The 13527-nt window shown below is 34.7% G+C and overlaps 1 protein-coding gene across 1 annotated transcript; it reads left to right on the top strand.

The window, feature by feature from the left end:
* On the top strand, positions 1–12011 carry AKNAD1 (AKNA domain containing 1). Its single transcript, XM_059822121.1, is given in 15 exon segments — positions 1–1083; positions 1764–1823; positions 2158–2206; positions 2209–2271; positions 2374–2525; positions 2636–2695; positions 3192–3325; positions 3672–3807; positions 4465–4628; positions 7315–7400; positions 8931–9053; positions 9143–9253; positions 10159–10255; positions 11091–11238; positions 11874–12011. Coding segments are annotated over 15 exon segments (2586 nt in total). The 3' UTR covers positions 11994–12011.
* The last annotated feature ends 1516 nt before the right edge of the window (positions 12012–13527 follow it).

A 13527-nucleotide genomic window follows, 5' to 3' on the forward strand; every position in this document is an offset into this window, starting at 1 on the left:
ATGGAGACTACAAAAAAGTGCAAACTGTCAGACTAGATGAAAATCCAAATGAATAGTTCCTTTTCAGATGAATTAGGCTGTATGACAGATGCAACTGATGAGGAACAAGATGACTTACCTTATGATGGAGATGTAGGAATAACCTGTAAATACAATAATTCAGATAATTTCAATGACTGTACTTGTACAAAAGGTATTTCTGATATTTTAAACTTAGTCTGTTCTGAAGATAACAAAAACATAAAAGCAACAGCAAATTATGAAACTCATCCACAGCCTGAAGAATTCTGCAGTAACCACAGAGGTGCCATAGGAACAACAGGAATTTCAGTGGAAATGCCTGGAAGTGAAGCCTCCTTTAAGGAATTACCTGTTGGTGGTTTTAGTAAACCAGATAGCAAAGAAGATCTAACTCACTCAAAAATATCCAATGTCCTTTTGCGTCATTTTTCTAAGGGAGAATTAATAAGCGCATGCCAGTTAATTGAATGCGAGACAATACCAGAGACATCCCTTACTGAAAGTATCGATGACACTGTGAACAAACCTGAGCCTTCAGAACATGTCAAAGGCCCTTTAGCGCATGAACAGTGTGCAACTAACTTTGAAGAATATGACTTAGAAAAGTATGAGGAAGTAAACACTGGTGATAAAAAGCAAACTTCGCTAAATCAAAATAGATGTGTTTCAAGGAAAACTATTTCTTTTACTGATAAGTCTGGATGCAGACAAGAAAATTCACAATTGATTAATGAGAATGAAGATACACACATCTTTCAAAACATGAAAGAAGAGAGCACCCCATTTAAGAAAACAGATTCGCCTCACAAGCTCAAATATGGCCAAGGTCAAGCTCCCTATGGCTTTCCTGACTTCTCCAAAGTTGCTTCAGAAGTTGAAGTACCAAAAAGAAGTGACAATATTAACTCAGTTCCTACAATTGAAAGAGCAAAATCCTTCCCTAATTTGCTAAGTAAATCAGTAATTGTGAACAACGTTCTAGAAAATAAGAACTATTTCGATTCTGCTGAAGTAGCGAATCGAGAAGAAATGAGCATTACAGAACTGTTGCAACAGCTAGAGGTAATTAAGATGCTTTAACAAATTCTTAATACTTGATAGAGTGATGTTTACTGTAAGAAGGTATTCCGTGTCCAGTAAAATCTAACATGACTAGTTCGTGCAGGCAGTCTATAGGTATCAGCGAGTATATCACTTTAGTTAACAATTGCTTTCACAAATAAAATTTTGTGAGACTGAATTTATATGGAACTTTCACTACCAAGTATTTAATGATGCTCTGGAGTATTATTTGTGATTATAAAGCATCCTGTCAAATAATTAGGAAATCCAGTATAAATTGTTATTTCTAGTATTATATGCAAATGTTCAAATTCACCAGAAGTACTAAACTGAAAGTTTTTTAAAAAGTATTTTTTCATACTGTGCCTGTGCTTATGTTAAAGACATCTTTGCCTTTTTTCGCATCTTGACACTCTTCAACTATTTATACTGGTATTTATTGACGAGTCGATTATTTTTAGAGGATTTGTTTGACAACAGTATTTCTCTTATTGGGGTAAATTTCTTCTAGAGTTTGTTAGTAATTAGATAATCACTTTTCAATTTTATGCCCTGCCATGGAGTTCACTCACAGAGCTATGCAGATGCTTAAGTCCATTCCTAGATTTATATCTTTCAAAATAGTTTGAAATAGAACAAGTTTTAATAGATTTCCCTATTATTTCCTGGCTGCAAGCAAGACGCTGACACATCATGGTGACACCCAGAATCGTATTGACCATCTGAGATTGAATCCTAAGGTAAATATCTCAAAATAGATTTTTTTTTTTTAATTCATTCTCCTTTATCTCTAGGACTACGAATATTCCCCAAAACTATTTTGTCGCCTTCATATTGTACTTCCCATTTATACAAATCCTCTTTAGATTTTTCACAACATGGACCTGAAGTATTTACGCAATGAAACACTATACATATATCAAACTATAAACACAGAAAGTTATATGGTACTGTTACAATAAAGATTTCAATAGTATTAATAACTTGACCTGTGTATTTTATTTCTCAAATTTTTGTTTATGTCCACAAGTGTTCTATACGTTGTTTCTATAACCAAATTTCTCATTTTAACAGATACTTCCTCAGTCAGATTTTCCAAATGCCAGCATTGCCATTTACTCAGGAGGCAAGTTTTTACGTTACATGCTGCTATTGCTATACCATCCACACGTGGTTTGTCTAAAGCAAGTAAATAAAATTACAATAACTATGCCAATGACTATTTTATGTAATTTGATAGCACCTTTGGGCAGAAATTCCAATTGATTAATCTTATCTTGTATTGTGTAGGATTACAGTGTGGAACAACAGCATCAGCATTACCAGCAGCTGGTACAGTAGAAGCACACTGTCTAAATCCTGCTAATTTACTGCCAGAACTAACTCTAGGAGAAAAGATGTCTCAAATACTAAAGGATCAGACAGATCAACTGATAAAAAAAGTAAAGAGCTCTGTTTCAATATGCACTTCTCACTGATGCTCAAATTGTATATTCATTTGGCATATTCGTTTTTAAAATCCCAAATAAAAGTCTAATATTGTGTCTTGAAGGTGGAAGACTTCTCTAAGCATATGACCCAAGAGACATTCCTTTTAGAAGACAACTATCTGGTAAATTAATTTATGTATTTTCAGTTATCTGAAATGCACTTTAAATGGATGTAGACTCACAATTTTTTGGCAAGATACTCCATGTTTTTCTCAAACAGATGTTTAAAAATACTCTTTTTCCTCAATCTCAGACTGAAATTAGGAGTTTAAGAGGCAAAAATGAAGGTGTTCAATAGGTGACTGAATTCTTAAATCTGTTTTAAGAATTACAACTCAAAAATAAGTGAAAGGCCTTAAGTTGCCAGTAAGTTATTAATTTTGACATGAAGGCTATCAGTTCAGAAGTCATGGTTTAATATTTCACTTATACACAGTAGAGCAGCACAGAGTATTAGGTGGACATACAAGATGCAGTCCTGTTCCAATTCAGAGCAGTAGCAAAATTCTTACCAACAGCACTACAAATAGCACCTGGCTTACATAGCATAAGTAACTATCACTGTAGCTTGCTAAATCATAATGATATTTGCTATTGAATTATTTCTTATTGGTGAAGGCATTAAATCAATTGAAAAGATACCTTGATGTCCTGGAAAGGAATTACTTAACAGCTAGAGAAAAGCACCGTAACTTACAGCTGCAGAACTACAAGGACAAATCTATCAACGTTGGAGAGTTTGATCCTGAAAGGTTAGAAGATAAGTGCTAAGTAGTACATCAGTATGTTTTCCAGATTTTGAGTGTCTTACAACCATTACTTCATTTAGCCATTAGAATTTTTCTGAAGTGAAAACATTATTTTAATGTTATATGTGGTAAGCTAGAAGTGATTTGGCCAAAATTTATCTTGGGCTTTACATATCCTAGTTATAAGTAGAATATCTAATTGATTAATTCAAGTTCTTAAAAGGGATTCAGTGAACTCCATTATTTTTTCCTATGAGAAGTGTACTGAAATGCCCAATATGGTTATTATAGTAAGAAATAAAATATCTTTATACAGGTTTCACTAACTGTGTATTGCAATTGGGTTTAGAAAGGTGGAAGGGGAAATATTTAGACTTGGCATGCTGCTTGAAGACATCCAAGAACAAACTGATGACAGCAAATGCAACTTGTCTTCTTTGCTTACTTCCTATGAATCTGACCACTCATCATATTCTCTTTGTGAGGTAACTCAGTGAGTTTTATTATTTAAAGACAACATTATTCTGTTTTACTGATGCAAGTCTCAAGAACCTCAGTGTGGTAGTATGTTCTCCTCTAATAACAGAATGATGCTTTTAGATAGCATGTTACTTCAAAGGAAGTGTGGGTTTTTTCCATTAAATACTAACTTCATAATAATTCATTAATTATAACACAAACCTAGGTATAAAACCACTGAATATTCTTAATCCCAGCTTCAAAAAAGCTTTTATTTCAGAATAAGAAAATATGAGCAGCTACTTTAGCTTTTACAAAGCTGTCTTTGTTTTTGGGAATTAATCACTATCATTTAGTTGGAAGAAACATTGCTTTGTTTGTTCAAGATTCTTAACATGCACAATTACTAGAAGACCAAACATTACTGTGCTATAGAAAATTGAGTTTACTGCTAAGTGTGGTAATATTTTGTCCTGGATCATAAATGCACAAAAAAATTCTTATGGCCTTCTACAAATCTACAGATAAGTATTATCAAATGCTTTCATAGTCTATGTTCTAGAAAACATTTTTCTCTGATCCCAAGTTAAAGACACTCAGAAAATGCTGGCTGGTAGAAGCCATGTACTTGCAATGCAATGATGCCATACTACAAGTATCTATGCTATGGTTACTTTATACAGAGCTCAGTAGTTTCAAACATTGCTGATCCTCCAGAAAGAAGAGGTATTGAAATTGCATTTCTTCACAAGAACAATGAGGAAGAAAAGAGTCAGACAACTGATGTAATCCCACAGACAAATCAATTTTCTTTAGAAGGTGACAAGTGCAAGCTTTGTCTTCACATGTAAGTGAAAACTTTGAAACAGCTACTGAAGTTTTTATAAAAATTTACCTAAAATTATTTGCTGACTATAGAAAATTGGGATGTCTGGAATCTCCGAAAGCAACAGGAATATTTCCAGAATAAAACTTCTACAGAATTCTGTAACTACATACCCAAGAATTCCTTCCAGCCTGGCATTCCTACCTTTCTGGGTCTTGTGGACCTCAAAGTACTTCTGAAGCCAAAACACTACCATCAGTTTCACTAGAAGTTAAGTCATACCTCTGTAGAAAATTCATTGCAACCACACAAATTCAGGATGTCAATGACTAGTCAAAGTACAGTGCCAGTAAAAAATTATTTGCCAATGATTGTGTGGTATTTTTAATTAAACAAGGGAGATATTTACTTAATTAGCCATCAAAACTTTGTGAAACAATTCTAGATACCATCTCTGCCCTCTTCAGGAGTATTTCATAGGTGTTAATCATCTCAGTGAGATTAGAAAAATAAAATAAATGGTTTCCCCTTAACCAATTTAGGTTACAAAAGAGAGCTGAATCAACTTCCAGAACAGAAACAGAGTCTCTGGGAAAAGGAGGTCTGCTAGCAAACAAGCTTTCTTCCAACGTAATGGTATGAGATCTGTTTACATCCTTTTGGGGGTTTTTTAAACTTACATTATCTTACTCAGCTTTGAGATCACACAACATCTTCCTCTTCAGTTTTTGCACAGCATGATGGCTCAGCTTTTGAGGTACTACACAATATAACATCACTGAATTGGTTTCCAAAGGAGAAATTTAAGGAAAGACTCTCAAACATTTTTGGAATTGTAATAAAGTATGCTTCTCTCAGCAAAGACTTAAAGGCAGGCTAGTAAACACAGTTATTTGTTCAGAAAGCAAAAACCTACAAGCAATTGCTTGCCAACAAAAATATTTAATTTTAAGACATTGAGAGAAATTAATATATGCTAATCCTTCTCAAAGCAACATGAAAACCTGTCTAATTACAACTTCACAGATGAAAATGTGCTCATATTTTGTCTAATCTGCTCTACAGTTATAATTGTAAATAGATAAATCAAATTGTAGAGTTGATGGCAACTAAAAGCAATATAAAAGTGATACGGAAATGATGCCACTGTTTATACTATCCTGTTTGATATGTAATACTATTACAGATACACAGTAATATAAACAATCATATATAAATTTGTTTTGCCTTCTCTGTACAACAGAGATTCCTCTCACCTGAGGAAAAATATGCTGCTGAAGGTCTTGCATCCCATAGTCGGGGTACATTAAGTCAAAAATTTAATGCTGATGAAGAAAGTATGAAAGGGTAAGTGTATTACATGTTTTGGCTAGTCATAGATGTGGTTTTCTACAGCTAAGGGAACAGATACATGTATGTACACTGATACGTCTCAGTACTAGACTCTGCCTGAAACAATGAATAATGTCTTTAATACATATAAACAAGAGGATGATCTGTTTTCAAATTTATCACCAGTTAATCACATAAGGTATGTGATATACCAGACCACTGGAGAAATGGCAAAACTCCCATGCATTTTATTAAAGAGAGGATTATATTCATATTACAAAGTAGCCCATCTCAGTGGACCAGTATAAGGTTTATGGTGCTTAAATGGCACAGAGTTATTTCAATAGTGTATTAAGAGAAAAGGCTTTGTCCTTGCTCTCTATTCAGCGATGCATGTCAGCATCCCGAATCAGGATGATTGCTAAGTGTTCAGCAATTAAAAATATTTGAAATTAATCATTGTCATGAACTAATCTGGTGGCCCTCGAAGGAGAGCATATTGATACCTCTGCATATATTTCAAGTGTAAAGGTCAATCTGTAAAGTTTCATTTACAGAAATGTCAGCATGATAAAGTGTAATTCTACATGGGTTATTTTAGAGTTTGAAATTTTGGCAAATTAATTCTCTATCCAAAGCTAGATCTTACAATTCATGCAGCGTAGATCACAATAATCTAAACACACTCTCAGATTATTTTACAGAGTAGATGTTAATATTTATCTAGTAAAACTCACCTAGATTCTATTTTTTCCCTCTGGCATTTAAAGAAAGTTAGCTCAATCTTCTGATCATTATTTCCATGAATGTGTGGAAAATTTTTCAAATGACTTTGATGATACTGTATGCCCTAAGTTGAAAAGATCTATGTCATATAATGCAAACAAGGAACTTTGTTCTTGTTCTGTCAACAATATCTCAAATATTCCTCTGATTACCTAAAGGCAGCAAAATTAAAACCTTAATAGCTCTAAGTTACTAAGAAACCATATAATCCTTACCATTGGTAATATTTTGATGCAACATACGTGAACACATATAAATACATAGGATTTCATACTACTTTGCTATTCAAAAATGTGATTATTAAGACCTCTACTTTTAAGCATTTTTAACAGCTCTGGTAAGTCAAGGTCCTTTTGTCAGAATGTGTCCTTTAACTAAAGGGGTCATTATTTTGCAATTGGTTAATTTTTAATTTAAGCTTCTACTTACCACCTTTTCAGATAATTGATACAGGCAGAGTTCTTTCTATGAGTAAATCTGATTTCTCCTCAACTAAGAAGTGATCAGACATTAATATAATATGCTTATAAGGCTCATCATAAAGGTATTAAGATACAATTAAAATACCATTCTGTTTTCATGCTCTAAGAAATACAGACATCCAGGGAAGGAAAACTGGAACATGTTCACTCTTCATTCAGAGGAAACCAACTGATTTATCAGATACCAACCGGAGTAAGTAGTGATGGCATACAAAAGTCAGAACTGTGCTTATACCTACTATTGAATCCTCTTAAGAAATACATTCCTATCACGTCTCAGCAGCGTGAAAATTGTTTCATAGTCTTAACAGACGTTACTGCTTAGCACAGCACAAGACACTAAGAATAAAAAGGAGACTAAAGAGGACACTTAAGTCATACTCACTTTGGAAGTCTCAGTGACAGAGCAAAAGGCAACAAACAAACTGCAACAGAATTTCCAGATAGATACAAGCAAAAGAGTTTTAACTCTGAGTCTAGTCAAACACTGAAACGGTTTTCCCTAGAGAGGCTGTGGCATCCCCATTCCTTGGAGATATCAAAACTCAACTGGACAGGGTCCTAAGCAACTTCATCTAACTTGGTCCTGCTTTGAGAGGGGATTGGGCCAGACTATCTCCAGAAGTCCTATCCAACCTGAATTACTCTATAATTCTAGTTTACATTTTTAGATAAGTTACCAAATACTACTGCTACTAACATTTTCAAAAATGTAAGTGGTGTGCACACAATGCTTCAATATTGCTTTTTCTCCTTATCATGTGCATTTATTTCACATCTTAGGAGGAGTTTCCAAACTTGGTGACCGAAACATTTTATATCAGTACTTCCACTTTTAGTTTTTCGATTCAAATTTCTTATTCTGCATGAAAACAAAAGGAAAAAAGTTTACCTAAATCTCCAATCCATTCAGGGCTGACACAGACTGGAAATATTCTCCCTCCTTACTCCAGCTCCTAATAACATAATTTCACCGAATCCAAACAACAGCCCATACAGGCTACCGTGAGCTAGTTAAGTCAGCTGTGAAGTCATCCAAGACTCCAGCTCTTGGACATTCACTAAGAATGTCAGCATTTGTTTCTGTCAGGGCACCCCAATTTTATCTTTCCACTGCAGAATACTTTGAAGCTGTTAATACCCAACAACTAAAAGAGAACTGTCATGAACTCAGTTTCTCAGTTCAGCATGAACTGTCCTGAACTCAGTTTCGTATGAATATGTAGGTTATTCTTACCTTTGGTCTACCTTTTGTCCTTGGCTTCTCTATGATATCCTTCCACTTTAATATAATACACTAGGGCCATTATTGTTAGTATTGGTTTGTGCAATAGCTAAAGCAGTGCCGTACTAGAACCTCCCAAATTCTCGTCACATTCCTCTTATGCTGCATTGTTTTTGTAACACTTCAACTTGCAGAAATTTTAACCTTCAAAACAAGAACCTAAGGACAGGTAGATGGACAACTTAAGTTTTTTTAACAACAGTTCTGGGACTGGAAACAATGACGACTACAAAAAAAAAAATCTACATTTGTGACTTACAGTCTTTAAAGTTCAATCCCCACCTGTAAAATGGAGGAAAAAGTACTTTCAAATTGCAGTACTATTAATGGCAGCGAAGGGCTCAGAAATTATGGTACTGAAAGCCAAATAATTACCTAGATACACAGGGCAAAATTTCCAGTATTTCAGACCTTTTAAATGTATTTTTGGGATTTTAGGCAGCAATTCAGAAGACATCTCAGCCTATGATTCTTTTAATGATTCACAAAGCGAGGAACATCTGAACTGCAAGACTGAAAGTTACAAAACATTCAATACAAGATTACGTGGAGAGAGAAAAGGTATAGTGATTGCAAAAATATTAAAGTCTACACAAAAATCATCTTGCTTATAGTGTTTATTTTTCTAAACAACATGTCTTTATTTTCAGGACTTAGATGCAGATACCCTAGAGGAAGCAGAGATCAATTTAGACTCGGGAATTACGAAGACTCTATTCAGTCTCGTGCCCTATGTAGAAATAAAAGTTCCGGTTCATCCTGCAAGTATAATGTGTTACTGAAAATAATTACCAATTGCGGGCTAGGTTTTAAGGGGCAGAAAGCCACACTGCACATATATCAGGCCAAATTTAGTTTAGTATAAGCAATCAGCAGCACTGTAGCTAAATAGTGGATGTGTACAGATCTTGTAGAGCAAGATCAGTGAATCCAACTTTAACATAACTAGCCAAGTTTAATCCCCATGCATGAGAGCTTTAACCTTCTCTGGTTCCTTATGAGAGGATTCCCTTTCATATTTCATTTATGACAGGAAAATCTCATTTTGCAGTGCCATGTGGAAGAATATTGAAATTGAGCATTACTGTGCCAACTTCTTCAGTGCTAGCTGTTACCTAATGTAGTGTAAACAAATACTAAAGAAAATTCCAGCTCTACACTCAAATTGTGTGACATGCACCAAAGGGAAAGAAAGCCTATTTTAAAAAAAAAAGTTTAACATCAATTTTAAATTATAAATTTTCAAGTCACTTATCTCAGACTCCTGTCTCCATACTGCAAGAAGAAACTGCATGCAGAAAAATACAAATTTTCAACAGTGGGAAGAAAGTATAAATTAGCTACTTCTCTGTATAAATACTATAAAACTATAAATGAAAGTAGTATTCATGTAATTATTAGGATTATGAGAGTCTGATTATTCTACACTTCCCCCTACAGTCTTTCACTGTATGAAAAGGTATATAAATCTGCATACCATTTGTCACAGAACTAAATTCAACAGCAAACCCAAGAAGGTTAATCTGTCCTTATTTACAAGGAATCTTAAACATATTCAAGTTCTATTCAGCAGTGATAGTTACTTGATTTTTTAATTTATGCTAAATACAGAAAAATGTTAGATATATGGAAAATAACATTTTTTTGGTTTTTGTTTTCAACACAGCCTCAACGACTCCAGCTTATTCACAGAAGAAAATCTCCACTCAAAAGGCTCAAAAAAATAAACAGCCACGTGAACTTGTAAACAGACTTTCTGAAAGGTAAGCTGTAGCATTAACTATATGTAGTACAAGAGAAAATGCCACTGTTGAAGATTCAGCATGGAAAAAACTCACCAGTATCATAAGCAGGATGAATGTTTTATCTTCTGCAGTGCATTCTGTATATTAGAATTTTACTTAATAATTAAAATATTTACCCCAAGAGCAAGTGTAAATAATTCTTAGACTAGTTCTTCAATCTTTCTAATTTAATGAAGAGTCAACATCTGACTTCTTTAGCTGACACATTTGGTAGAAAAAAAAATTAAGAAAATCTCACTTTATTAAGAGGATGTTCCCATTCACAGATTGCAAAGCAGGTCTGTATTATGTAAGATGCAATTCTGTTTGCTACCAGCTATTTCTTTATAAGTAACAGTCCCACTTTTAACTGTCGTTAACATTAAATTACACTGGGAGTCTGAAGTAAAATGGATTCTTAACTACAGCACAGACTAGACTGAAACTGAGAAGTTTTGTCACCATAGTTTTTGACTGCATTATTCAATAGCAGTAATACTGCCTAGAAGTACAGCAGCTGCACTTGAGAATCAATGGCATAGACCACTCAGAGAAGGTTACAACACCAAGAATGTGATGCTATTATAAGAGATTTCCTGACTCTGCATCCTGGAATGTTTTGTGTCTTACTGCAATACAGATGTAACACAAATTATGATGGACTGTGTCTTACAATTAAATGAAAAATTTTACTCAGTGTAAAATTAACTTGCAAGTGAGTATGCTATCAAGGTGTACATATTTAATTTCTAGTTTAGAAATTCTTTCGCTCACTAAAAATGTTTGTATTTTATTCTCTCTCTCTCATCTTTAGGCAAAACTTTGAGGCTGCCAAAACCTGCTATTCAAGCACAGATGATAAAATTATCCTTTCACATCAATGCTTACCTAGCAAGAAGTCTGCCCGAAGCAAATCTGCAATCAACATCAGAAACAGAAGTACAAATGATTCCAATGCAAATGTAAGACTTTAGAGTGAAAATTAAAAGCCACACAACTATCTTGGGAAGAGTACATCCCCACACCATGGCACTGTTGAACATCCCCATTCTTAGCAAGTTGATTATTACAATCTAAGCATGTCTAATCCATCTGAGGATAAGACAGGAAGAAGTTAAAAAGCCAAGTATTTTAGCTTATGTGTTAGTGTGTTACTTCATATGAGTATGTTATAAACTTTTTATCCAACTTAATTCCACAGGTAAGATCCAGTGCTCCTTTTCTGTCCCTTTCACCATTCATACAGGGACTGTTTTTCATATACTGAAACAATGTCACCCTAGCCATACAAACCACTATCAAAACCAAAAGAAAACCTTCTCATACAACAAACATGCACCACACTGGGGCTGCTTTAGAAAGGTGTGAATATCCCTCAGTTCAAAGGAGTACACAATTAAAGACAGAAATAAATAACACATACTTCCAACTTGAATCCTGGAGCAGTATATCACATGACTCAGAATTTTTACTTCTCTGCATGTCTTCAGAGTGAAAATGCTGTATAGAACCTTAATTAAACATCCCTTGCTATTCTATACTTAGGTAAATATTTGCCTTCAGTATTAACAAGGCTACATTTTGTTATTCCCAATAGGTTTTAAGTTCTACTCTGGATCATGCCATACAGACAGCGAACAGTTTGAAGAAAGCTACAGAACGAATGATACAAGCAGTTTCAGAAGACCTAGCTAAAGTTAAAAGAAAACAGCTTTAATTACCCAGTTTCCAATGCTATATTGTTTTGCTGGTTGATACTGAAGTGTCAGTATCTCTGCAAATATAAAAAGATAAATACAAAGATCAGAAAGTCAGCTAGCTGACCTTGACAGCTGTTCTGTAACTATCAGTACTGAACTAAACCAGAGCTTATTGGTATTCCATGTTTACACTCAGTCTCAGAACTGGAAAACAAATTGCTAATTCTACTGAAAGCCTTCACTATGTTGACTAATTCCTGCTACTGTGTACAGCTACCTTCTCTAAGCATTCACTTAAGGTAACTTAATAAAAATTGGCTTAAACAAGCAATGTTAACTTTAACTTCCAATTTCTCCCCACCCCCAAATAGGAGAGTAAGTGTCAGTCATTACTACATGTATTTTCTTCCCACACCTTAACAGCAGCTGCTTAAGCACGAAGGGAAACAGCCTCTGCTCCTGAGACATCTATAAGCATCATGCTAACATACTAAGTCATAGTTAACATGCAATTATTTTGTTTTTAGAGTGCCCTACATTGAGAGCTGTTTAAGATCCTTCCTTGCATGTCTCAGCAACGAAGTAATACTATTTGTTGTCTATGTACTCCTAACAATTAAATTGTCTGTTTCTTTAATATGGTGTCCTTCCCTTGTCAGATATATCTGGCTTTGAGATTTTAGCTGATGGCAAGTAGGTTGGAAAATTTTAAAATACTGTAGAAATACAGTGGGTCAAGAAAAGTCATTTATTACTTTCCTTCTGAAATCCATTTAACTGCAGTGATTAAAAGCAAGCAGACAGTTAGCAGCCTTGTATTATCAGGGCTGCTATTCACTGAAGCAATTCCAAAGTATACATGGGCTGACGGAAATCATCATTTCAAGTGAGAAGTGACAGTACATTGCTTTAAAAGGACAGTCAGGCAAACCTGAGTGGTTTCATCAGTTGATGGATAGTGAAATAATCCAGACTCTGTTCACGCAAGCAGCGATAGCCAAACTTACTGCTGTCTACCACTGATTTACTAGCTTGAATAAATGCCTTTTTTCAGGGCTTCTTCCACACTTCACAGCCAACAATACCATTCATCTTGCTTTTCTCCCTTCAGCTCTTACTGTGTATCTTTATAACTCGTTTTGCCTCTGCTTATTATCCATGCTTTCACTTTATTTAGTTTAAGATAACAGCACAGGATAGTGAAAGGCTTACTCCCCTGTGCTAGCTTAATGTTTGGAATATCCCTTAACAGGATACTTTGCAAGTGAACTTAATAGTTGAAGTAATTGCTGTAGGCTTCCTAGATGCAATAAGAAAGATTAATCTTTTCCATAGAAATCTTTCTACACCACAAGAACAGCTGGACCTTTTGTTTATCTTGGGTCACTGTCTGAACCTGCTGTCCTGGGCCTGACAGCAAATGCCTGAGAAATAACATATTTAAGACAACAAGCACATAGTGACATCTCCTCAGAACATTCTCTGGCAAACTGAAAGCTCAGAGTCCTTCCAAATCACCAGTAATATCTTTATATTTAATAGCCCTATAAA

Source organism: Gavia stellata, chromosome 10 (genome assembly GCF_030936135.1).
Source record: "Gavia stellata isolate bGavSte3 chromosome 10, bGavSte3.hap2, whole genome shotgun sequence".
NCBI classification, from domain to species: domain Eukaryota; kingdom Metazoa; phylum Chordata; class Aves; order Gaviiformes; family Gaviidae; genus Gavia; species Gavia stellata.